The sequence below is a fragment of the Eschrichtius robustus genome, chromosome 6 (genome assembly GCF_028021215.1).
Source record: "Eschrichtius robustus isolate mEscRob2 chromosome 6, mEscRob2.pri, whole genome shotgun sequence".
Lineage (NCBI taxonomy): Eukaryota > Metazoa > Chordata > Mammalia > Artiodactyla > Eschrichtiidae > Eschrichtius > Eschrichtius robustus.
The window spans coordinates 66,478,302-66,505,287 of NC_090829.1; the positions used below are offsets into that span (position 1 = coordinate 66,478,302).

The 26,986-nt window shown below is 49.3% G+C and overlaps 1 protein-coding gene and 1 pseudogene across 3 annotated transcripts; both read right to left on the minus strand.

Annotated features, from left to right (window-relative positions):
- Positions 1–724: 724 nt before the first annotated feature.
- Positions 725–1,141, minus strand: LOC137765674 (ATP synthase subunit g, mitochondrial pseudogene; annotated as a pseudogene).
- Positions 1,142–3,919: 2,778 nt separating this feature from the next.
- Positions 3,920–26,560, minus strand: BCL6 (BCL6 transcription repressor). Of its 3 annotated transcripts, none has more exons than XM_068546432.1 (10): positions 26,511–26,560; positions 16,065–16,103; positions 15,073–15,246; positions 13,290–13,511; positions 10,683–11,654; positions 9,919–10,103; positions 8,365–8,532; positions 7,132–7,262; positions 6,880–7,017; positions 3,920–4,188 (listed from the first exon to the last, which is right to left on the minus strand). In XM_068546432.1, the coding sequence occupies exons 3-10, from the start codon at positions 15,231–15,233 to the stop codon at positions 4,045–4,047; spliced, it is 2,121 nt and encodes a 706-aa protein (XP_068402533.1). In that variant the 5' UTR covers positions 15,234–15,246; positions 16,065–16,103; positions 26,511–26,560; the 3' UTR covers positions 3,920–4,044. The 3 variants fall into 3 exon arrangements, with proteins under 3 accessions (XP_068402533.1, XP_068402534.1, XP_068402535.1); XM_068546433.1 differs by lacking the exon at positions 26,511–26,560 and adding an exon at positions 17,258–24,863; XM_068546434.1 differs by lacking the exon at positions 8,365–8,532.
- Between the last annotated feature and the right edge of the window lie 426 nt (positions 26,561–26,986).

Here is a 26,986-nt window from a genome sequence, read left to right on the forward strand (position 1 = left end):
CCACTCTCTGCCCCAGTGCACCCTAGTGTCTTTTTTTTGATACCAATCACTTGTATTTATTTCAGGACATAATATACTATTTTGACCCATGGACGATACTAAACTATAATCCTGTTAAGTATCTATAGGATATTTTATTTTTGTAAAGATAGGTCCTTAAAAAAAAAAAAGACAGATTAATAACATACCAAAATTAGATTAAAAACATAGGTCATTTCTTTCATTCTCTGTCCTAGTGTTAAAGATGTTACAAAGACACACAGAATATCACCCGGCTGGTCTCTTTTGGGGAAGCAATATTCAAGTTGACAAAAAGTACCCCTACATTTACAGACACAGCTGTTGCCAAAGGGGTCTTTCTCTGATTTTAGCAAAGAAAAACAGTCCAAATTGTATTCTTTATACTAGGTGATTTAACTAGTATATACCACGTTTGGCACATGGTATTATTTTTCTCCTACTGGAACAAGTTCTTGTTTTCTCAAAGCCTTTCCCCAACTTTTCTAAAATTAAGCTTAAATATCATTTATTTCAAGCCTTCAAAGTAAAATGCTATCCTCATATATACATGCACCAGGTTGGTATATTCATATCTATCCTTTCCAATTGCAGGCTAAGGAAAGACATGCATTTAGAGCTGTATTCATGTATTAAAGCAAAGGACAACCCAACTTAATATCAAGAGAAATTGTGACCTTGCATGTAGTGCTTGACAGAGAAACACTGATTTTGACACATTGTCTTATTTTATTCAAATAGCAGTCTGCTCACACATGGTCCAAGAACACCCAAATAACAAAGCAAAGACTGGTCTTCAAACATTATAGCCAATGATGCCACGCTTGCCTATGATCTCGCCAACATAAAACCACATCCACACCTCAGTGGCCACCAAACCATTCAGTAGAGCTTCCTTAACTGTGAGCTGTTTGAAGCTACCAGTTTGAGCACTATTGATAATTTTTTTCAAGCTCTGAATAGCTGTAGGGATCTCAGCAGGGGTTGGAGGAACCAGCTCAACCTTGGCATGGTGCCAAAATGTGGCCAATCGAGGCTTCGAGTAAGTCACAGCAGCGCTGACCAGCGCCGGGGCCTTCTCCGCGGGGTTACGGACAAACTGGGCCATGGTTCTAGGACGGAAAGCCCCCACCCTAGTTTCTTATCTCAGTCCCTTCATGGGTTGAGGACAGATTTGAGCTAGGTAATCCTTACCATCCCCCATCCCTTCCAGCTCCTAAATTGATTCTAACCGACCCCCCTCTCCAGGTCCACCCTCCAACCACCACTCTGGTCCTTAGAAACCTTTCCTCTAGAAACCCCACAACATAGAGAAAAACATCATGCACCCTGTTTTGTAAGTTATGCATTTGTGAAAAGTTGTGTTCATGTCACGCTTTTGTAATAAAAATTTTATATTCCCTTTGCCCTAGCTTATCTGCTTAGAGATGTTTGCCTTTTACTTATTATTGATTGTCAATTGGCTGCAGTTACTCTTTGATCTTTCCTTTTGTTTGAACTTGAATGCCACCCACACTGTCTGCCCCAGCCCCTCTATTAAACAGTAATGATACGTAAACAATCTCAGAGGCCCTTGGGGAGCAAATCGGCCCTGGGGCCAGCCTCCCTCGGGCCTGTGAATTGTCATTCCTGAAGCTGTCTGTTTTGTAAGTTCTTCTGCCAAGTTTCTGTGGGATCAGAGGGATCATTTTCTCCCTTTTCAAAGAGCAGGGTGAGCTGAGGCCTCGAGCTGGCAAGTCCTTTAAAGTCATTTTCAAAGGAAACCTGAGTTGCAAGTCCATGTGGCTGGCAGAGGGCGGTGTGACTTTCTGAGGCTCTCTCTGGGGCTTTGGGTGGTCAGCTCCTGCAGGCTTCCCAGCACGTGCTCGGAGCCTGCTGCAGAGGCACTGCCAAGGGACACCACTGTCCAGCCAGAGGCCCGAGGGCGCAGCAAAGGCTCTGCCTCATGTCCCCACCCCACTGCCACTGCCACCCAGGAACGCGGACAGGGGAGTGAGGACTTTCTCCTCTGCCCCGGTGGCCAGGACCACACTTGTCCTCACCATTCTTAGTTCTCATCAATCAAACTTGGCTCTTGAGGTTTTCTGAGGTAAAATGAAACGGGGTGTCAAAGTAAGCTAGGGTGAACTTATGTCTGAATTATGGAATCATAAACAATCTAGTTAATCCAATCCCCTCAGGAGTGGTTGGGAAGGGGACCCAGAGAGGTCATGGTTGTCCCAGGTCACACAGGAGGAGGTGGCTGACTTCCAACACAGAGTTCTTGGGACAAAGAACACTTCTGCAGGGATGGAGACTGGCTTGGCTCGTATCAATGCATAAAGTTTCTGAGACTGTAGATGTCTGTCCATCACACAGCAGACAGCAGAAAGTCTCCAAAGACACCAAGGCTGAGGAATGCGTGAGTTGAGGCAGATGCCTCCGTACTGTCCTTGGACCCCAGCAGAGAGAAGTTGTTTATGAAGCCAGGAGGTGCTGAGCCTTCTCACTTCACAGAAAGGGCAAAATCTCCAAGGCCCAGGGGAGGAAAGGACACATACATTGGTGTCAGAAGGGCTATAACTGAGGTCATTCATCTAAAGCTCAGCCTAGAGCTCTGAGTGAGAAATAAAGTGAATGAAGTTGGTTAAAACAACAACCAAAAAAAAAAAAAAAAAAACAGCAAGAGGAGGGAACCGGCCAGAGATAGAGGCGAGAGGTCCATCCAAAACCCCCCACCTGAGCGCTTCATGACCAGAAACTGAAGTCTTTGGTCCAGCCTGTTGCCAGGGGCCAAAAGTGTAGGTCCCCGCCCAGCCAGCAGGAGCAAGCCCCGGCCTCTGCCTTTCCGAGCCCCGCGGCCAGCAGCGGCTGCCCTCCGTGAGCACCTCCCACCAGGTGAAGAGCTGGGGAAACAGACTCAGATATCCAAGTCTCAATTCCGGCACAAGGAAAAAAATCCCAGAACAAACCGAATTGACTTTTCAACATTTTATTCTTGTATTTGTACAGCTATATTTTACAACTCAGTAATGCAGTTTAGACACAGCCAAACCCTGTCTCCGGAGTAGTTATAACACAAGCATGACGCAGAATGGGATGAGACAAACATTCCCAAAGAGAGCTTAGTTAGTGAGAACTCCAAGTCCCTGTGTCTGCCTACACTTCCAAAAGGGATGGTGCGGTCGTTCCCCGTTGAAAACTTCCATGAAAAAAAGGCACCGTAGGACACGTTGTACAGGTATATACAAACCGAAAACTAGAACAAAACTACACATTTTTCCTTCCGCAGCTTTTTTTGTTCTTTTTTTTTTTAATACACACTTTGTAAATTGTAAACCTTCACTTGCAAAAAAATACAAATACACTGAGGCATTTTAGACAAAATATTTTCTTACTTATACAGATGCAATACTTAAAATATTCTCTTAAGTGCTCTTTCTCAATAAAGATTCTCAGATCCGTGTCTGCCTGCAGATACAAAATCGAGCCTTTAACGCAGTTTTATATTTTTAATATATCTTTTTTAGGTTTATATATATTTATTTTATATATATATATATTTATATATTTACAACTCTGCCATATATTCCTTCACCTTTGGTTAAAAAAATTAAAGCCCTCTCTTTGATAACATACCGAAGTCTCTTCTTTTAAAAGAATGCACATTTACATACAAAAGAAACATCTGATCCCACAAAACATATACATTCCTCATTTTGCAGACTAAGTCAAGTCAGAACTTTTGCATACTCCCCCAGCTTTGATATATAAAATGATTTTGCTTTTTGCTGACATGGTTCGCCTTACACATAGGAGAAGAAGCAGTATTATTTTCTTAATGTTTTACGGCAGTTGGGGAGGGGAGCGGCCTTGGCTCCCCCTCCCCCCGCCCCTCCCCCACCCACCCCCCACTCCCCCAGCTATGATTTGCACTAGTGGATGAAAGAGGCACTACATCATGGGATGAACATGGTAAAGTGTTACAGTATCCTTTGGGTAGATTCTGAGAAGGGGCTCGAATGGAAAGCATCAACACTCCATGCTTCAGCAGGCTTTGGGGAGCTCCGGGGGCAGGTCAGTGGCGGACACACGGTATTGCACCTTGGTGTTGGTAATGGCACCGTGCTTCTGGCGCAAGTGAAGACGCAGCTGGCTTTTGTGACGGAAATGCAGGTTACATTTCTCACACTGGAAGAGAACCAGAGGCAAACTGTTAGTCATCAACTCAAGAAACGTGATTACTCAAGGACCTTGAGAAGGAGATTCTCCCTTCAAGGGATGGGGCAGCTCTTCCCTCTGGAAGGCCAGTTTGAGAACCCACATGAATTCTGGCTTCTGCTAAGGGACAAGTAAGTTGTGTACAAATGTCCCTTCCTTGCTTTCCAAAGTGTTGGTCATGCTTTTACCCTGCTTGAGATGCATTTCCCTGCTTCAGCTCCACAAGTTCAAGTCTAAACCAAAAATGCAGTTCCGATGCAGACTCCCCAAATTTTTAAGGCTTTCCTGAATCCCTCAAGGATGAAAATAATCCCTCTTTCCTTTGACTTCTGTAAGATTTCTAGCCTTGCCATGTAATGCCATCCCATGCATTAGGCATCCTTCTCAGGTAGGGAATCCTTTGATGGTGGTGATCACTTCTTACTAAGCCTTGTAATCTTCCCAGTTCCTAATAGAATATACCTCAGACAATTATGCAATAAATCTGAACATATTTGGATAAATGGATTAGAACCGTCTGAATTCATGAAAATTCTGGAATCTAGGATATGCTTTTAAAATGCAGTTATATTCCTTTAAGTTAGTGTGTATACCTCGGATCAGCTAACAAGGCATTAGCAAGTACAGCTGTTTCTTGCTTTGATTCAATGAATGGATGATAATGGTTTTAGTGGGAAAGTTCTTTAAAAGTAAAATGGATGACTAAATGTAATGGGGTAACCTGATGCAATCCTGGAACAGAAAAACATTTTAGGTAAAAACTAAGAAAACCCAAATAAAGTATAGACTTCAGTTAAAAATAACATACCAGAATGGGTTCATTAGTTGTGATGAATGTACCCTAGTAATAGGACGTTAGCAACAGGGGAAACTGGGTGCACATGGGAACTCTCCATACTATTTTTGCAACTTTTCTATAGATCTAAAACTATCCCCTAATAAAAGTGTAATAAAATATGTTCATATAGAGAATATGTTTTAAAATAAAAATGGAAATAAATTTAGAAAAAGAAACAAATTAAATGGGCAGGCAGTGAGTAGAAAGAGCCCCGGTCTTGGGAGACAAGGGCCCCTCATATCTATGGCACCCACTGCTGTGCGTCCTGAGTGCGGCATTTCTCCCTGAGCCTTGGCTTTTCCTTCTGTAAGGGACCGAGTCAATATACTTGAAGGTCACTCTTAACTCTGACATTCCTGTGCATCTAAACATCCAGAGAATAACTGAAACAGCAAATATGTATTGGACTCTCACTATGGGCCAAGCACTGTTCTGAACACTTCAGGGAATCCTTTAATTTAATACAACTCCATGAGGTAGGTGTTAATATCAGGCTAATTTTACAGATGAGGAAATTAAGGTACTGAGAAGATGATTAATTCGCCCAAGAACAAAAGCAAGTAAGAAGATATTCACTCAAGGACTGATAAACAACTGAATGAAAATAACCACCTTTTCAGGTTAACATTTGCGATACGGGTTAACGATTCATTCATTCGTCCTTGTGCCCATCAAGACCTAGAGCGATGCCATAAACTCAGCAAAGCCAGCCTCATCTATAACAGTAGTTTCCACACCTGTAAACCATGGGACTCTTTTTTCAAATTAAATGGAAACTGGAAAGGGAAAGAGACTGCTGCTGTCTCATTCCAGTCCTGCCCTGCGGGGTTGCAGAACCTCAATGATTGAAAAGAGCACAGTTTGAAAACTGCTCATCTACAGCATCTTCACTATTTCATAGAGAAAGAAAACTGTGGCCCAGTGAGAGGGTCAGGGTTTGCCCACAGCCCTAAAAAGGGTCACTGTCAAAGCTGGAATAAGAACCCAGATATCTCAGCTACCTGGCCAGGATCTTTCCCCTTTACAGCAGAGATCGGCAAACTGTTTCTGTAAAGAGCCAGACAGTAAATATTTTACACTTTGTGGGCCTGATATTCTCTGACACAACTACTCAGCTCTGCACTGTAGTGTGAAAGAGGCCAGAGACATACGTAAACAAGTGAGTCTGGCTGTGTGCCAACAAAACCTTATTTGTGGACGTTGTATGTCACAAAATATTATTCTTTTGATCTTTTTTTTAAGCCATTTGAAAGTATAAAAACCATTCTTAGCTCATGGAATTTCAAAAATTAGCCCACAAGCCATAGCTGGCTGAGACCCTGCCCTAGAACACTGTGATTCCTATGGCCTGATCATGGCCTTTTGCTGCTGGTCACCTGCAATTGCCTTTTCTCGGTTTTTTTCCCTTGTATCACCACATTCTTCTGGGTCTCCTCCTACTCTATTGACTGCTCCTTCTCAAACACCTTAGCTCCTCTGAAGTAGACATCTAGCCCAGTTTAGGGCCGTGTTGGAAGCACTCAATAAGCGACTGTGGAATGAACGAATGACTCCGATATCTATGTATTCACAATCCAGACCTCTTTCCTAAGGCCCAGACTACCTAGCCAACATCCCCACTTTAAAGATGAGCAAACTGAGACTCAGGCCAAGGTCAAGCTGATTGTCTTTGAAAATCAGGCCTAAATCCAGGTCTTAGGACCATTAGAGTTCAGTGGTCATCCCACTGCGTGCCTGAGATTAGAGCAAACAGTCCTGCGGCCTCAGCCCTCCACCTCCCCACCCGTCCCAGGCCAGCCAGCAGCCACGAGAGGCTAACGTACATGGTAAGGTTTCTCTCCCGTGTGGATTCGCAGGTGGCTCTTCAGAGTCTGAAGGTGCCGGAAACGGGTGCCACAGATTTCACAGGGATAGGGCTTCTCGCCAGTGTGGATGAGCACGTGGGCACGGAGGTGGGCCACCTGCGCAGAAGAGCAAAGAGCGAACTGAGAGGCTCTGCCGGGGTGGGCTACAGACACCCCGCAGCCTCTCAGCGGCACCCGGGGTTAGGGTCCTTCCCCACGCCCTCTACTTACCTGGACAAATCTGGCTCCGCACGTTTCACACTTGTAGGGCTTCTCTCCGGAGTGAATTCGGGTGTGGGTTTTCAGGTTGGCTGGCCGGTTGAACTGGGCCCCGCAGATGTTACAGCGATAGGGTTTCTCACCTGTCACCGAGAGAAGGGGAAAAGGCAAGCCACACTCAGCAGACGTCTCCACAGTCCCCGGGCCCTGGATTTCAAAGCAAGCTGCCCTTCCTGGGGCCACTTTGGCTTTCTTTCCCTTGGAAGATGTCAGAGAGAGGCGTCAGGGGTTGGCCACCCCCGCCTGCCAGCCCTCTCTTACACACGCACCAGCACACCTTGCCTGCCCACGCCCAGGGTCAAGAAGCAGGTGGTGACGTGGAGGGAGGGAAACGACGCAGGGCGTGGGACAAGGAGGGAGCGAGGTTCCAAGAACCAGCCTTTTCATTGGGATTATATAACTGTGGGATGTGGACATGTCACTCTCCTTCTCTGGGCCTCAGTTTCCCTCTCTGGAACCCGAGGGGTGAGTTTAGATGACCTGGGAAGGCTCTTCCAGATCTTCCCTCGGGTAAGACTGATTCAGTCATCAACCCACTCCCCAGAGAGACACAATCAGGCCGCTCTAGTTTCTCTCTTTGAGAACAAACATGCTTTTCCGCTTGTGGCAACTACAGCTGGATTCCATTTGCAAGAGAGCTGCGGCCCGAGTTGGAGTAGCTGCTCAGACAGAGGAAACCAATAGAAGGGCCGAGCCTTCCTTCATGGAAAGTTTCTGGGATAACAGACCCATTTAAAATACCAGGAGAGAGTCAACTTTGGACAACAATCAGGTTATTAGGCGCTACCTGGGAAAGGAATGTGAGTTGATAAGGAACAAGCCCTCAGAGGGAATCAAGAGGCCTGTAGCGTTTTTCTGATTTATAAAAACCGAATCGACTTTGCCCCTCTCAGCCAAAGTTTCTTCCCCTGTACAGTGGGATTAACACTTCTGACCCCAGCAAAGGTGGAGAAGCAAGACAGAGCATGTCAGAGGAAAGACAAAGGATGCAGGGAGTGTCTGGGTCACTAAGCAAAGGCGTGACAGGGCTAGGCCCGCACTCAGGCCAGGACAGCACCTGCTCCCTGCCTCACCCCACCGGGCGCCAAGGCCCTACACTGCTTTCTCGAGAACGCTCTCCCCGTCCTGCCCCTGGGGAACCCTGGTGAGCTCGGGGGAATGCGGGCAGGGTGTACAGGGCCATACCCGTGTGGACGGTCTTGTGGCTGGCGAGGTTGCCCTTGTAGCGAAAGGAGGCCTGGCAGCGGTCACACTTGTAGGGTTTGTCACTGTGGGTCTGCAGCATATGCCTCTTGAGGGAGGCCTCCTCAGAAAAGCGGCAGTCACACTCATTGCAGAAGAAGGCCCCATTCTCTGTTGGAGGGTGGGAGGGGGCACCAGCGTCAGAACCACAAGGAAGGGAGGTAGGGCTCCGAGGCCTCCCTCCTCCAGAGCTACCCCCAGGGCCAAACTGAGCCCCCAGTGCCCTGTCTGCCCAGTGTTCACGGGAGCCCAGAGCAAAGGGCCTGTGCGGATTCTCTTTTTCTTAGCGTTTAGAGTCTCGATCGTGGAGGAGAAAGGAGACAGATTTGAATATTAAGGTATAGGAGGGAAACTCAAACCCACAGGTACCCACATGGCCTGCGCCAGCTTGAGGAAAGCTTGGCACTTCCTTCTCTCGAGAGCTCTGAGGACTGACTTTCTTTATCAGGTCATAGTTCTACTTACATTCATACCCAGAAGCCCTTGGGTAAGACAGCCTCTGTCTGTGTCTCTATCTCCAAAATCAGGATAATAAACCCCTGTCCTGCCTACCTCTCAGGAGCACGTTGTATAACATAAAGCATCATAGGAATGTAAGATATGAATCAAAGTCAAAGATACTTTGAGGTCATCGAAGGAGGAATTAACGATGACCATGGTCACCCTTGCACCTATCTGGACTTCATGTCTCCCAAACAGTTCTGAGATAGGGAGACCAAAGATGATGGTGGAAGTAGAAACAGAGGCCCAGAGAGAAGGAACTGGAGTGTGGGGCAAAGGCAAATGGCCACGGGGCCAGGAGGGGACAGTCCCTGCTCTCCCAACTATCGGTCCATGACCCTGTGCCAAGCCTCTCAGTGTAAATAACTAATTTTCTCTTTTGTTTTAACAATTTGGAAATGACATACCATGGTGGTTTACCCCTGAAGAGGTATCACTGGGCCATCCTGCTACAGACAGAGCTGGAGGAAGAGGTAAAAACTGGGGGGGCCAGTCACACACTATCCAGAAACTTCAATTAATAATCAGTTCAACTAATCGAATTCAGTTGACAAAAACTGAGTGCCTACTCTGTGCTAGACTCACTAGGCCCGATGGGAAATGCAAGCATGAATAAGGCCGGATGCTTCTCCTTCTAGAATGTACAGCCTAGCAGGGTGAACCAACATGCACACCAATCAGTTTGGGTCCAGATGGCCTGAGAAGGCTCCGGGAGCTAGTTATGGCCAGCCCCACAGCCAACTTTGCTGGAAGGAAGCTGAAAGGGCTGTGTGGTCCTTCTGTAGTCCCCCAGATTAACTCAAATTCCCCATCCCTTGCTTTGGTCAGCCTAGTTCCCTACGAGGTCAAGAGTGGGACTATGGGTTGGTGATTTAAATGCCAACGGACTTCCAGCCAGGGGCTTCTCCCAATCAATGACAACAGCGTAAATAAAATGGAAACACAAGGCCTGTGGAGCAGAGGCAGAGGCCAGGGGAGGGAGGGGGAGGAACTCACCACAGCTGGAATCTGAGTACTCGGACTGGGTCTCTCCCAGCTCCTCGGGGAACGTGGGGCCAGTGGCGTGGAGGCACATCTCTGCGTGCTGCGGGGACTGAGAGCCACAGGACGTGCACTTGGGGGCGTGCAGGTAGAGCGGAGAGTGGCTCTCACTGCTGCTGCGTGGGGAGCCGGTCAGGGACCTGTGGGGAGGAGGAAAGGGCCTCAGCAGCTGGAGCAGGGCAGGGCGCTCTGCCTGGCCTTTGTGCATCCCCTCCTCCCTGTGCTCAGGGCAGCCCAGAGGCCACTTGGAATCTGGAGCCACAGAGTTATTTGTCCCCAAGCCTCCCTCCAAATAGCAGACACATCGAGATCATGGACGGGGGCCACACTGAGCCCAAACTCCACTCCCGGGGGCCACACTGAGCCCGAACTCCACTCCCGGGCCCAGTTTCCTCCCCTCAGTGCCACAGTCCACAGCCTCCCCGCGGTCCAAGGCAAGTAAGAGGACTCCCCCCTGCCGCAGAGATTGCAGGAGCTTGGGATTCTTGGAATGCTTATCTGCCATGGAGGGGAATTCTCTCTCTCTCTGTGAAAATATACCGAAGCTTAAGGTCCTTCCTTACTTAGGCCAGTTCAATCAATAGGCCTTGGCCCATACCTCCAATGTGCTCAGCATTTCAGGCAAGAGCAGAACACAGCCCCCTGCATCCATCAGAAGTGACCCCAGAACCCTGCCCAGGTAAGCCCCGACCCCAGGTCCGGACTGCCTCTGAAATCACCTGTTGACGATGTTATTGAGCCTGCTGGCCTGTGGGATGGTGGAGTCCTCCCCATTGGTGCTGAGCTTAGTTGGGGACTGGAGGTCAAGGGTCTCGGGCTCCATGGGCGGCTGGCAGGCCGGCGGGGCAGTGTAGGCTCGAGGGGAAAGGCGGCCCAGCTCGGCCTGCTCGGGCCCCTCTGGTTTGGCATTCTGGTTGAGGCTGTTGAGCACGATGAACTTGTACTTCTTCCAGTTGCAGGCTTTGGGGTCAGTGGGGCTTTTGGCCGGAGGGGACCCGGAGGTCTGGAGGATGCAGGCGTTCTTGCTGCTGCAGGACTCCGTGGGAGAGTTGGGCTGGCAGTCGGACTTCTGGGGGCTCTGCGGGCTAACCAGACCCTTCCGGTTCAGGGGTGCATTGGGCGGCTCGAAATGCAGGGCAATCTCATCCTCCGACGAGGGCCTCTCTTCCTCTTTGCCGGCCTTGTCACAGGCGAAGTATGGGGCGCTCCGGGCCGAGGGGGCGGCAGGCTTGGGGCCCTCGGCCACACTGTAGTGCATGTCACTCCGTGCCTCCTCCAGGGCTGCCTCCTTGGGTGAGTACACATTGTTGTGGCCCACAGTGGGGGACAGCTCCATGGCCGGCCGACTGTACTCACTGGGGACTGGCCTGGCGCTGTCGCAGGGGAGGGTCCGCTCCTTGGGGAAGGGGTTGGCCACAGGCATCCGGGCGTCCCGCAGTTCCTCGTCGGAGAAGAGGAAGCTGCTGACCGGAAGGTGGCCGTACACGGGGTACGAGGCTGGCGGCGTGGACAGGCCGTTGTACAGGCTGGGGGCAAAGGCTCTGCTCTCACAGCCAGGGGCGCCCCTCAGGGGCAGGCTGTTCTCCACCACCTCCCGGCCCCGATAGGCCATGATGTCTTGGGGCATCAGTATCCGGCTGTTCAGGAAGTCTTCACGGGGAGGCTTAATGGCAGGGACCATCTCTGCTTCACTGCAGGAGCAAAAAGAGAGAAGACCCCGGCCTCCAAATCAGAACCTTCCAAGTGACACTGGTCTATGAAACCACATTTGCACTTGAGTCAGCCAGACATGGGCGATGTGGCCCTGGAGTAGGGAAACACTTGCAGTTACAAGGCAGTTCCGCTAAAAGTCTAGCAATCTAGCCCACAGCTGGGGAAACAAAGCCCAGAGAAGGGAAGGGAGTTACCCACACAATCAGTGCCTGTTTAGACGTGATTTTGTATGTTTAAGTCCCATATGTATACATACGCATGAATCTATAATTATTCAAATGTTATAGAATATAAAGCTGTCAGAGTCCTTATCTTATTTCATCCTTACAGAAGGGATGTAGATCAGGAATTACTGTCTCCATTTTACACACCTGGAAACTGAGCTTCAGGGAGGGAAGAATTTAAACGATGTTGGTGCCACATGTTTGGAGGGTCATTGTCATACTGGTGCCCTGTGAAGAAGGGACTCGCTCTACATACTGCCTGGAGCCGTGGGGAAGTTTACTTTGGAGAACAGGCAGCACGTGCCAGCGTAGGAAGCCCTGGCTCTGCAGCCGCCAGACCTGGTTTCCAGTCTCCGCTGTGCCACTTAGCAGCTCTGTGACCGGGAGCAAGTTACTGAACGCTCCAAGCGCAAGGCCTGACCCAGAGAAAGCATTCATAATGATGATCTTGCCACCATTATCACCCACAGGAGACAAAGAGCTCAAGCTGCGTATACTTGAAGGGACATTATGTGGGTGAAAAATAGGCCAGCTCAGTCTGACCGCAGTTAACAGAGCTAGAACCAGGGAGTGAAGGTGAAGGGAGCCGGATTTCAACTTGCCGTAAAGAAGATTTCAACTCTCCTATCCAAGGGAGAACTGCATGGCATGGCTCTGGGAACACTGAGTTCCTGGCTCCTGGAGATGTTCAAACAGAGGCTGGAAACCTTTCTGTCTGAGAAGGGATGCAATTACCCTGGAGTAGCTGAATCAAACGGTTCTACAGAAGTCAAGGCCCAAGTCTCTGTCCCACTTAGCAAAGCTCTTCCCTTCTTTGGCTCTCAGGTTCCTCATCTTTCCGTGATAGTCATGTCTTACCAGCCCTCAGGTAGGGGGCTAGACCCAGTGAACCCAATTTAATTCAATAAATGTTCTCTCTAGTAGGAGCAGGGTGACATAAAAGATGAGTAAAGCAGCCCACAGTCTGGTGGGGGAACTAAGGGGCATATGTAAATAGTTACAGTGGAAGCCTAAAGGAGAACCAAAACATGTATGCAAATAGTGAAAACAGAGGCAAAGCCTAAAAGACAGGCAAAAGGCTTTCAGACACAGCTGAAGAGCTGAGGAAACAGCAAAGTGATAACTGCACAAACGTCTGTGAAGAAGCTGGCATCCAGGTGTGGTCTTGCAGGATGGGTGGGAGGAAAGGGTCTATCAAGTGAATGGAAGGAAGCAAGAAGTGGGGATGCACACGGCATACCTAGGTAGCAGGAGTGTGCAAAAGCAGTGGAAAGGTAGGCTGTGGCATATCACAGTGGATTATCTTTTCTGCATGCAAGCATTATCAAGCGTTTCTGACCCTGTCTGATCCCTTCCATCTCCAAGGCTTCCATCTGGGCGGCAGCTCACCTGGCCTTGATGAACTTCCGGCAAGTGTCCACAACATGCTCCATCTGCAGGTACATAGCTGTGGCCATCACGGCCATGATGTTGCCCTCCCGCAGATTGAGCCGAGACGTGTACATGAAGTCCAGGAGGATGCAGAACCCCTCCGGGTTGATCTCAGGATCCAGGTTGATCACACTGAGGTTGCATTTCAGCTGGTCTGTGAAGATGCTGTAGAACAGGCCACTGTAAAACAAAGAAATGTCTCACTATAACAGACACATAGAAACTGTTATCAATTACAGTCAGCACGGACGCTCAGCCCCTCTCCCCTGGACCTAGCTTCAGAGCTTCCATGGCAATTAATAATAGCTGCCATTTATGGAGAATTTACTAAATCCCAGAGAGTCATTACACACTTTACATACGCTATCCCGTGCTCCTCACAACCTTGCAAGGCAGATTCTATCCTTCTCTCCCTTTACAAATGGGGAAACTAAGATCAAAGAGGTCAAGTGATTTTCACAAAGTCACAGAACCTGTATTCTTTTGGTCTTAACTGCACAGCTTACCAGAGCTAAATTTAGCACTCATTTGCAGTAACTATTTTGAGTCTATATCTTTGGGATAAGCATTTCTTTTCTTGTTCCACCAAATTATCCTTATTTTTAAAATCTTATTGTATTTTTTTAGAAGCAAATTAGGTATTGATGACAAATAAAATGATGCCTACATCTACAGTTTACTGATTTTCTAGAAGTCCATAGACTATCACAAGGTCAATACTCCTAGGAGAGCCAAGTCAGTGTCAAGCCATGCCTCCAGGTACCATGATATCTGGTAGAGGAAAGAGCACTCAGTGAGAGGCCAGAATTCTGGACTGTCATCTGGATTCTACTCTTTCTGAGCGTGTTGCCAGAAGTGAGCTAGACTTCACCCAGTAGGTAGCTAGGCAACCTTGGGTAAGAGACTTCACTTCTCTGCACCCTGGTTTCCTTCTCTGCAAAGCAGAAACAAGAGTGTCTCCCTTACAGGCCTGTGGCAAGAATGAGAATGTAAAGGGGACAGATTGATGCCTGGCACGTAGTAAGCATTCGGTTAGCGTTAGCTATTATTTTTCTCTCTATATAAACCTCTCCACTATTTAAAACAAAGGTGCTTGTTGTAGATGTTGAATAAGTCCTCTACTAGCAATCAAAATCCCTGGCTCTACATCAGTTCACCTATGAATGTCTTCATTCTATGATCTATGAAATGAAGCTAATCGTGCCATCCATAACACAGGCCACTATGGAGATCCAGGGAGGTGCTGTAACATAAATTGCTCTGAACATTTGAAATACTTGACAAGTATGAAGAATTAGCCAGCTCACTTACACCAACTTACATATGCTCTGAAACACCCATAGAAATATAGTCATGGTATAAATAAACACAGTCACAGAAAAAAAGAGCAAAAGATCTCAAATTAACTTGCTTAAAATATTTTAAAACTCGCTATCACTTTTCATTTTTTCACTGGTTCACTGAAGTTAGTCTCCATGTTTGCCCAAAACACATCTCTTCTGGAGACAGTATATGATTTCTTCTCCCTCTATCCCCACAGAACGGAAACTCTTTCTTTTCTGAAAGTGTGCTCATTCGTTTGCTTCCTGGGAACCCACTCTGCCAGGCCATGCGCTGGAGATCTGGAGAAAAATGAGATATGATCCCAAACACAGCCAGAGGCCTCCGCGCTCCACACTGGCAGCCGGCACCATCGCTCCCCTTATATCCAGCGTCCGCCTTCCGCTTCCAGACCCCTCACCTGCAGGCCATGAGGACCGTCTTATGGGCTCGGAACTGCTCCCGGCTCACCACTATGACAACATCCGTCAAGATGTCGCGGCTCCGGAGGCGATTAAGGTTGAGAAGAACGTCACTGGCATGGCGGGTGAACTGGATACAGCTGTCAGCCGGCGAGGCCATTTTTTTTCTTCACCTGAAAGAAAAGGTCAGAATCCTGTTAGTCCTCCAGAACCTGTTTCTTTCTTACCAGGAGTGTGAGAGCAGGCGGCTTAGCCTGCTCCCTTGTGTTTGCTTTTGAACAATTCACGGCCCATCTCTGGGCATTACTCTTCATGTCTGTACAATGAGCTAATAATCTTTAACCAACTTGTTAACAGAAAACCCTATTGGGGAAAGAGGAAGGGAATGAATATTTGTTGAATGTTCTGTCCACATACCAAACATGCTGCCAGCATTGAGAGGCAGTGAGTGTGTGACAGGGGAGAGAAAGCATGCTTTGAAGGTTAGCGCATGGGCCATACCTTTTGCAGGCTGTGTGACTTGGAGCAAGTTGTTTTACGGTTTCTGGGCTTCAGTTTCCCAAAATGGGAGTAGTAATTCCTATGCGGTTGTAAAACTTAGAGATACGTGCCTGGTCCACAGTAGATTCTCAAAAATCGTAGCTATTCTCATCGGCATCTCATTTCATTATCCCAGCCACCATCTGTCTCTCCCCTGCTAGGCTTCAGGATTGTCTGACTGTATCCTGAGCACCTAGCGCCTTGCTCGTGTATCGTAGGTGGCTAAATTAATGTGAACCAAGAAACGAGTAAGGGGATGAGTGATCGCACACAGTGTTAAGACAGTTGAATGCAGGGGCAAAGGGGTGGGGGCTGGGTGTGACGGACAGGCAATTGGCTCTCTTTTATCTCATCTAATGAAAAGTGGCACCACTCACAGAGACACATGCGTTGGCAAATTAAAAAAAAGTTTGTCCACAAAACTGTAAAGCATATAATTCAATTTACTTACCCAATGCCTTGATTCACAGTCCAAAATTTTGCTTAAAACCTGCAGGGAAGAGAAAAAGCAAACAGAAATTGATTTAATGAATGTAAGATTGTCCACTATAGTCTTATTTTAGGACACACATATTTAGTTTTACTTTGATAGCTGCAGCCTGCCAGCTGGTGCGGTTTTACCACAAGCTAGCAAACATTTTTTCCAGCTCGGCTCTTACGGAAACAACGGGCATCCAAAGCCATGCGATAATAATGTTTTTACCCTGAGTACTGGGAATACAATTTCATACATTAATTACATATACATAGACACATTTATTTCCTCTCTCAGAGTAAAAAATGTATGCCATCCAAAGGCCCTTGAGTTTATGGGAAAGAAAAAATTAATAAAAGTGATTCTTTCACTGCTAATGAGAATGATCCTTCAGGGGCACAAAAACTCTGGATGCTTTTCAAAAACTGCTAAAATATTATCTTTCAAGGCCTAGAATGATTCCACAAGGCCAACAGGGTCAACATCTTTATCCCTATTTCACTGATGACAAAACTGAGACTTGGGTTCAAGTGGCTTGCTCCGGACAAACAGCTAGGCAGTATTTCCTGACTAGCTGAAACACTTAAGACGGAATAAGGAATCTGCAGAATACAACCTGAGATGGTATATCTACTCTTCTCTCCTTTGTTGAAATCTCCCCTCCCATCCCTCTTGGGTCTAAGACCAGATACAGGGCTACAAACTTCCAAGTTTGTGCTTCCCCCTGCTGGTGAAAGATTTAACTGTGTGGTTTGAGTGAGACCTGGCCAGGAAGCGCTTAGGAAATATGGACCCTTTCCAAATTGGTTTCTCTAAAACAAAATAATTTAAAGCATAGGTAAAAGACTCTCATTTACGATCACATGTGGGCTGCAAAACAAAACAATATTTGAAACCACCCCCCCCCCCATGCACGACTTCTTTTAAAGTGTAGCCCTTTAGAGTTATCTTCCGGGAAAAGGGGCCCGAGGCCAGGGAGGTCATATTGGGCCACATAAACGGTGAGTGACCTGGCCCTAGGTCTTCTGGCTTAAATTCCTGTTCCCTTTCCAAATCAGCCTACGTGCTGTAGAACATGCAAGACAGCACCCTGATGTGGGTGAATCTCATTTTTAAGTTCCTTCCCTCACACAAGCACTTTGCCCCCATTCCAGGCTGCTGAGTCTTACCAAATGAGCACTCTAAAATGAGAGGTTTCCTTGAGTCTGTAACCAAACACTCTGACATTTCTCTGTGGTCCCAAGTGCCAGTCACTCAATCTCATCGGCTTCAAGGTTAATGTGTGCATGTGAGTGAGTGGGGACAGGGGAAGGAAATGGGGGAAGGGAGAGGATAGAAAAAGACAAAAGAACCTATTTATTTCCTCCTCTCCCCATTCTAACTCAAGATGGGCAAAGAGAGATACACTGAATGGGTCCTAACCAAAGTCCGACGATGGTCTCCTTGGAAAACGAATGCTGAAGACACATGTGAGGTTTATTTATAAACCTTCCCCTCTTCCCCCATGGAAGAGATCCCTCAACCCTTCTGGAATACCTAAGGCTGCCCTGGAACAAGCTTCAAACACCATCTTGCCTGTGGATTTCCAGTCACAGACTTTTGGAACCACAGGAAGCCCAGATTTGCCATTTCACCTTGACAAGTGGCAATGACTCACTCCAGATGCGGAATGAAACAAACAAACAAAACAATTCCCCTGGGTTCACTGTCAGCCAGGCCCTAGGCTGGGCACTTTCCACTGTAAACCTCTCAGCCTGGCTTGACCAAAAACAATGCGCATACACTAAGGCCCCTGTCCTTATTAAGTCCACTCCTTTCTCAGCTAGCTTTGTCTTCGGAGCCCCACAACTAGTGAGTATGTGGGTTACAGTGGGTGTGGGCAACGCTGCCGCCCTCTAGATGCTGCAGGTGTGGGAGCACTACAGCATCTGGTTTGTTTTTCGGGACCACTCAGCTCTTTCCCATCCATTATTGTGGCTGATAACAATAACAGCCCCCATTTCCTGGGACGACACTGAGGCTCCAGGGGATGTCTTGCCCAAGATCTCAGAACTAATTCCAAGCAAAGCCCGGGACAAACCCCGTCTCCTAGCTTCGGCCATCCCACCAATGCCAAACACAAGACTCATTCCACAGAAACAACCAAGACAGCAGAGCTGTCAAGGAGAAACTGACATCTGCAAGGGCCCAGACGTGGACTCTCCCCACCCCAGCCAGCCCCAGTCGCGGAAACCACCAAGTGAGAGCTAAACATGGTCTTTTCCACCCCACACACGTTCTCTCCTTTGGCGCTTTCCCTGTGTATTTTCAATGAGGCACCTTGAGAAGGCAGATCCTTTAAAGGGTTTGAAGAAGAAAAAAAGAGGGAACTCCCCCTCCCAAAAAAAAAAAAAGTCAAAGAGAAAGAAGACAGCAGAAAGGAGAGGGAGAGAGACAAGAGGTGAGGAGAGCAAAGCCAGCCAATATGAAAGACCCCAGCCTTTTCCTCCCGCCTCCAGAGGCAGCCCCCGTCTCTTGCTCACACACAAGGGCACAAACTCGAGCCCTGCCGCCAAGGCAAGCCCGCGCAGATCCGCAGATTCCCCCACCCCCATCACACCGTACCTGTCTGCCAGGGACCGCCCACCCCCGGGCGTGCTGCCCACACCGCGGCCCGTCCACCTCGAATCCCCCGCAGGCGCGGCGGAGGCCCGGCGGTACCCCGGTGGCAGCCCTTAATTTGGTTACATTCAAAAAAAACTTTTCGTGCACCTCGGTAACGAACATTATGTGTGCCTTTTTTCTTTCTTTTTTTTTTTTTTTTTTTTCCTGTTACGCCGTCAAGGCAGGGGGCAGTGAGGGGAATGGCACAACCCTCTCATTCCCGGAACGTAGTCGATCTCAACTCAGCGGATTTCAAAGAACACTCTCTGCCTATCGCCGGCTCCAACGAGAAGTAACTTTCCAGGAAGCTGCCGGCCCGGACGGCCGCCAGGATCGCAGCCTGCGCCGCGCGGGCCGCCGGGGATTCACCCGGCGAGGTTGGCGGAGGGGGTGGGCGCCCGGGGAGGAGGCTTGCGAGGAATACGGCACACTTTCCCCTAAATACCTCGTCCGCTCCCGGTCCTGGACTCCTATAGTTCACTAGTTCAACCCCTTCCCCATAACAATTTTATAAATAGGGACAGTCAGGCACAGCTAGTCTAGAACCCAGGATTTCGAGTCCAATCCCAGGCTTATTTCATGACTTCAAGTTGCCGAATTCCGGTGTTTGCCTGGTGTGTCTTTTTTTCTCTCTCTTTCTCTCATTTTGCTTGCCCCCCGCCCCTCCCCCTGTTTTAAAGGGAGTGGTTAGGCGAGGCCTCAAGGTCAAAAAGATGGAGTCCCGAGGACTGAGGGTCTCCATCCAGCGCGCCCCAGCCGAGTTGGAGGAAAACTAAACCGAAAGCCCCTTCCGCCTACGTTGGCAAGAAGGCGAACCCAGCTCGGCTCGGTTTCCGCCTAAGATCTTTAGAATAGGAGCTGTCAGGCCGAACCTGGCCAGATTTCGGAATTTCCGAATCCGATTTCTCCGAAACCATGGAGAAAAGGTCGGGATTCGGCAGGGGCCTGGGCGCAAACCCTATCGCGTTCATGGGCGCGCTCCAAGGTGGCCTCGCCTTCCCGTGGCCTTCCTCGGAATTATAATCCCTGGGCGCCATCGCCTAATCGGTCTCAGTATCGGGCTCCGAGAGGCACTTTTGGGGGCCGGGAGGTGGGGAGTAGGGGGCGCGAAAGATGCAACCCGTAAGGCCGCAGTCCACTCCTAAAACTGGCGGGTAGCGTCACAGTGCGCCGCGCATCGCATCAGCAGCGGAGGCGGGGTCAGTAAAGACTGGGCCTCTTTGGCTTCATAAAATCCCACTTTCTCATCCCTTCGCCCGGTGGGATAAAGGTGAAAGCGAAGCATGAAATTTAATATGGGATGGGATGAGAATCTAGGAAGGGAAGCTAAAATTAGGTAAATGCACTTATTGGAAATTAGGAGTCCCGTGGTTCCGGGACTGGCTCAAACCTAATCATGTTTTACCGCTGCCTAACACTAGAGGGAGCCCTCCATCAAGGCTTAAAACCGACAACTCCTTGTCGCCCCGCCCCTCCTTCCCGTTGACCTAGTTTAGACACAGTCTCCCGATTTGGAGAATGCCTTCCGCGCTTCCCCCTTCAATATCCCGTTCGGGTTTTGGATTATTGGTAATCTAATAACTCCAATAACTCGTTGAGAAGTCCAAAGGAGAATCTGGAAGTGCAAAGCACTCTTTAGGGGCAGGGACGGGGGATTTTAATAAGGCTGGAGCTGCCGCTGTGGAACCAGCATCAGGGCTCCTTCCGGAGCGCTCCCTTTCTCCGCAGCGTCTCAGCTAATGAGCTAGCTGCTCGGGTCTAGCCATGGTGATCTGGAGGTGGCGGGGTAGGGTCAAACCGCCGAGTTGTTTTTGTTTTGGGGGAGAAACACTCCTCGCGCTCTTGGCTGGGGGGCGGGAGGGTAGGAAGACAGTAGATGAAAGTGAATTTGATAACGCGGTGGCCTCGGCAGCCGCTTTGGGTGACCGAGGAGGTGTTCAGGGACATTATGTCCTGACTTTCATTTCTATCACACTTCCTGCCAACAGCGCTCTTGCAAGCCTGCAAGCTTCTAGGAAATGCAATAAAATAGAGGGATGTGTTTTATCATCAAGATCTGAAGAGGAGCTGCAGAAGGGACGCTCCCCAGGCGCCCAGCTCGTGGCGGCCTTCCAGAAAGGGCCGGCAGTCGATGCCAGCAGACCACGAGCAAAGATATTTTGGCCATCCTGGCTGGACTGGGCTCGGCCTTTGCAAAAGGTCTGGCGGGAGAGAGGAGAGGCATGATCTCCCCAGGCAAACAATGCCTTTAAAAATCCGATCTGGACAGAAGTCAGCCAAGGTCTTTATTCACGTTAATGAAGATGGAAGGCACTAACTGTCCTTGGAAAGCGATGAGTCAAACTTGACCGCTCTTCAAACACGTCCCCAGATTCGTTTCCAACCAGAACAGAGGCGCGTTTCTCCGACGCGGCCTCCAACAGCTCCCGCAGCGGGAGAGGCGGAACTCGATTCCGGCGGACCAGGGCGGTGGAAACAACGGCTTCTCCCGCGGGTGTGCGCGCCTGCGGTCGCTAGGGGTCGCCAGCACGCGGTCGCGCGTTTGCCATCTTAAATTTTGAGCTCCGAGAAAGAAAACTTTGCTGAGAAGCTGTTGTAGATTTCACTCTGCCTGTCCATAGGACCCACACACACAATTGACTTCTCGCCAAGCCACTAAGCAAAGTTTGGAAAGAAGGGGAAGAGAGCTATTTCAGGATCCAAATGCGAGCCTCGGGAGCAGCGAGGTGCATCTCTGCAAGTCTAGGGACTGGGCTTTAATCACGCCCTAACACACACACAGCCCCCTCCCAAGAACTGAGACCCCCCCACTCCTGAGCACTACCGTAGGCTTTTCATGTCTGTTACTGAAACTCTTGGGCCATGCTTTCTAAACAAATTCCTCGGAGACAGCTGGGGAACCCTTTCCAACAACGGTTACCTAAGAGGTTAAAATCATGGCTCCCTCTGACTTCTGCTCCTTTCTTTTAGATAACTCAAAGGGGCGGAGATAAACTCGCCTTTGACTTTTAAGTCACTGACCTGGAATTAAGAAGCTTAAAATCTGGTTCCGGTTAGGTCACTAACTCACCATTAACCCTCTCATCAGGCCTGTTTCCTCAATTGTAAAGCGATATATGTCCTAGAGCCCCTGTGGCATCCCTCCACTATTGACTTTTCCGGGGGAGAGGCCACAGCGACTGGGAAATCGTGTTTTCAGAACCCGGTACTTTTTGGTTCTCTTAGCGGGGGCAGATGCCAGTCGCTGAGTGGCTGTGGATGGAGCAAGCATCCGCAGGCTTTCTAATTTTCATCCATCGTACCAAAACTTTGGAGGTTGGGTGTCATCCTCATTGGAGGGTACCCTCCCTCTGTCAGTCCTAGCACCTGGTTGGGATACTTGGGGACCCGTAGGTGACGAGGTCGGTCCGCTGCCCTAGGAGGGGAACTCAGCCAGGACCTACCACTAGGTGGCGGACTCGGTCCGTGCGAAAATCGCCGCGCGACCACAGCCTTTCACACCCGACTGCCCTCCACCTTTTTGCTGTTGTTGTCTCTTAAGGGAAGGGGGGGGGGGTGCCTCTATAGGGCAAAGGTGGAAAACACTTAATTTACTAGATGTAATTCCTTCTTCCCGATGCTCAGGCCTCTAGCAACCGAAACGCGGTATCTGGAGCTGCGTTCATGTATTATATATACCTTGATTCTTCCAGCCCGAAAGGCTGAATGTATTGGGGAGAGAAAGAAAAGGTGCACATGTCTTCAAAAAGCAGAAGGCACTCGACGGCATTACCAGAGCTTTCTGCCAAACACTGGTCGACCAGCAAAAAAGTCGGGAATAAACTGATTCCCACGTAGAAAAGGGGTCCTGGAGGCCAAGGGCAGGCTTAACAGCGCTCGGCTAAGCCGGGGATGGGGGAGTGGGGACGAGTTGGTCTTTTGGTGGGGCTCTCGTCTCAGAGTGGGAGGCGGGGAGGGTTGGGAGGAGCCGTTCCTAGCTTCCAGTGGGGCGAAGAGAAACCGGCCAGCTTTCCCACAACACAGCACCCTCGCTCGGATCACTGCGGCGGCTTTCCCACTTGTTGCGCAGTGCAGGCAACTGGCACGCGCCACACTACTTTGACTCCCAGAGGACTCCAAACCCGGCTACGGATCAGCCTACCATTGCCCCAGTCCATCCACAAACCTCCCTCTCCGACTCACCCCCCACATACACCATCTTCACCGCCAGCAAAACTACAGGACTTCCAGTCGCTATGGTTTTTTACACCAAAACATTCCTCCTTGTCTCAATATCAGACAGACAGCAGAATTCGGGTGCCCTGAGAGGTCAAGTCCAAGAGGGAAGGGGGGCTACCTCCGCCAGGAGAACTCGCCTACTTAAAGCCAACCAGGCAACCCTCCCCGAGAGAGCGCGCGCGCGCACACACACACACACACACACACACACTCGAACTACTTCGCCTATTATGACACCATCCTAGCTTTTCTCCCTCCTTTTGAGAGATCAACTACAAAGTCCTTGTTTAAAAAGCTAGTTTTATCTCCCCTTCCTAAAGAAAAAAAAAATCCTCATAAGGTCATTTCACAACATTTTTCAAATATTTGACTTTTGCAAATAGATAGTTTCACCCACCGAGGGGTGGCGCTGCCGCACCACCTCCTCTGAATCGCTAAATTTTTCACAACAAAGTGGGTTGTGAGTGTGGCTACCCGGCAAAGGAGAGAGGGAAGGAAGAATTTTGACATCTAGCCATGGCTACCATTTACTCAACCAATAACTGGAACTCTTTAAGGCTCAGCAAACGACAGCTTAAGAGTTTAGAGTCCCATTCCTGTCAACCAAACCCACAATAAAAATGGGACAGGCTTTTCAAGAAAGCAAGGGGTAGAACCCTTCAAAACTGAGCATAGAGGAAATGGCCAATTGGAGAATTCCCACTTCTAGCTGCCTTCTTCAAGTTGCCCGGTTTTTACAAACAGCTACTAGCCTTATCGTCGCTACCAACAGACCCTTAAAACCAGTCAATGCTTGGGCCTGCAGTATTGGAAATCTTCCAAATAGGATATTGGAACCTTCTATTTATAAGTGGGGGGAGGGAGGACTATTTCCCATCTTCAGGTTTCTATTTTGGCCTGAAGACTCAACTACAGTCATTTTAGCAAGGGAATGCCCATCTCCTGGTACTCCCTTTCCATTTCCTCCTCCCCCAGAGACAAATATCTTTTCTCCTTTAAAAAAAAAAAAAAAACATATATTTTAAAGCAAGAATGTGATTTCACCTCGTTCCTCTGAGCTCATGTTTGCTACCTCCAGGAATAGCGGGTGGACTAGGGCCAGATGAACTTCAACTTGGGTTGCAGATTTACGAGGTTTTGTTCCAGTGCCAAAGGCTCTTAGTAGTAAATAATGAGCAAAATAGATACCTGTCTCCTGACCGATCCTGCGGGCCCCCCTCTTACTTTTTTTTAAAGTTATTTATTAAAACCACACACACCTTGCAAAGAAAAAGGGAAACTGGCAGTCTCTGTAGAGGAAGCCGGTGGCATCGCTCAGAGCCACAAACTGTATTTCTAAACAGCCCTTTCCCTGGTTCCTTCTCTCCTGCCCCACTTTTTTTCTTTTTACTTTTTTTTTTTTTAAGTAAAAAAAATGCATCTACTGACATTTTACTTTAAAAGAAAAAGAGCAAAGCATTACAAGATTTACCTCCTGGAAACTATAAACTGAACAAAAAAATCCATAAAGGATTAAATCAGTTTCCTGGGGGGGATGGCCAGCTCACAGAAGAGGTCAGGGACCCAGTAACAGCTCTGGACTTTGAGCACCCACTTTGGGGTCATTCTTTCGGCTCAGCTGTCAGGACCCCCACCACCAAGTCAAACATTTCGAGAGAGTGCACAACATAAAAAGGGTCTTTTTCATGCTTTTTTTTTTAATTTGTAGGTTTGTGTACTTGTTTTCCATAGGATAGCTTTTAAAACTCATTATTGCCACACTAGTTCCATTTTTGGCCAGAGTTCCAAGATAATACGGCATCATAAAGGCAACGCAATCCACAGTTCTCAAGACGTTTACCACGGTCACTGCATCCGGCAGCGGGGTGGCCCCTCGCTCCCGCTGCTCCCCAGCGCAGCCGATTTCCGAGGCTCCAACTCCCCACCCACTCCCGCCCCGGGCCGCCGCCGCCGCCGCCTTCCCGCATTCTTACTCCCTCGAGGAGAGCCACAGGTTGCAAATCCAACCAACCTCGCAATCCGTTTTTGCAAAATCACTCACAAAGATCTCCCGTTCGCGCCCGCGCCCCCTTCTCCCGCGCCAGATCCCCCAGCTGGGGCCACAAAGTGCTTGCCCTTCTCTCCTCCCGGGTCTCGCACGTAGGACCGCGGGCTGGGGCTGTTTGTTTTTCCCCTCGCCCAGTGCAAGGGGAAATCTGAAGCCTTGACGCCGGCTACTCTCCGGCCCGCAGTTTTTGTTTGTTTGTTTGTTTTTACAAAGCTTGCACCATGGGAAAAATAAAATTTAGAAAAGCGGAGGAACAGCCATTGGGAGCTAACACCGAGTCACGAAGCGCCCAAAATACAAACACCGCGACCGCCAGAAATCCCGCCACCTTCCCGCTTGGCTGGGCCGTCCTGCGAAGGTTCCCGGAGTCCCCGCACGCTGAACAGCACCGCAGGTGCAAACGCGCACCCCTTTCCCACCCACCCCCCCAAATCCCCGTCCCGCCACAAGCTTCTCTCCCCACGATGGGGAGAGGGAGCGCGCGGGGCTTCCCGACTCCCTAGACTGCAACCAAGAAAGAATAATTTTCAAAGTATTCAACATCCCCGCCCCCAGGCAAGCTAAACCTCCCCCAAAACGCAGGGGAAGGGGACACCAAGACACTCGGATCTCGTTAGGAAGATCACGGCTCTGAAAAGAAAGAGTAGAACCCATACTTCAACTGGGTTTGTGAAAAACAAAAAACAAAAACAAAACGAGGAGTTCGCTTGCATTTTTCCTCCCAAATCTCGGCTCGGAGGTAGGGAATCTAGAGGACCAAGGCCGGTGGAAGGGAGCCAGCGGGGCGAGCGAGCGGGCAGCCTCCCTCCTCGCCTCCCGGAGTGACCAAGAAGGACGGGAGAGGGGAAGGAAGGAGAGGCGAGGGAAAGGAGGAGGGAGGGAGGGAAGGCGAGGCTGGAGCGAGGGAGCAAGGAAGGCAGTTTGCAAGCGAGAAAAGAGGGAAAAAACACAGCCGAACGAATCCAGCGAGATCACAAGCCGTACGCAAGCAGCAGCAGAAAGAGCGAGAGCGCTAGCGCGCGTCCTCTCCGCCGTCTGGGGCCAGACAGCCCCCAGACTTGCCCGAATCACCCCCCCACCCAAGCACTGTCTCGTCCTTTCTGCTCCGGCCGCCCCCTAATTCCCCTCCTTCCTCTCCTCCACCTCCTTTTCAAAAACCAAAACAGCACAAGGGAGGGTGGCAAAAGCCTCCCCAAACCGGCCAATTCACTCAAAGACAACAAGAATAAAATAGTAAATATATAAAAATCTATATCCTAGAGTGGGAGAGACGTGGGACTAATCTTCGGCATTTATTTTAACACCTGACAGCTACAATAAATAAATATATACATTTACATCAATAGATACACATAGGAAACTTGTAGCCAAAGCATTTGGCAAGAGCGGAAAAAAAAGAATTAAAAGGTAAAATAATGATCATGAGCAGCGGCGGCGGCAGCGGCACCAGCGGCAACAGCGGCGGCGGCGGCGGCAGCAGCAGCAGCAGCGGCGGCAGCAACAGCAATAATCACCTGGTGTCCGGCCTTTCCTAGAAACTTCTTGCATCACCACTTCTAAGAACCCCAGTTCTAAGAATCAACAGAGCTCAATTCTCGGAATTTGAGCTGCGGGCTTTACCACTGCTACGTGGCAGGGGAGGACTCGGTGTCAGCTCTCCGCGACTTTTGCCTGCTCCGGCCCATAAAAAACCCTCAAAGCCACAATATTTTCCCACTGTCCGGCATATTTCGGGTTCCTCACAGGCTGGGCGTCTCGGGTTTGGAGGTTTCGGTGTGAGGCTCGAGGGGCCAGACGGTGGCTCTCCCTCCCCGGCCCCCGGGCGATGGTACAGCCTGCTCCGCCACCGTCACGTGGGCGCCCCCTCTGTGACGTCGGCGTCTTTGCTGTAGCAAAGCTCGGCCTCTGGAATTCTGAGAACTAATTTGCTATTCGGTGACATAAGAGGGGGAGTGCGCTTTGCTTTCCCGGGGTCTGGGGCTAATTCCTC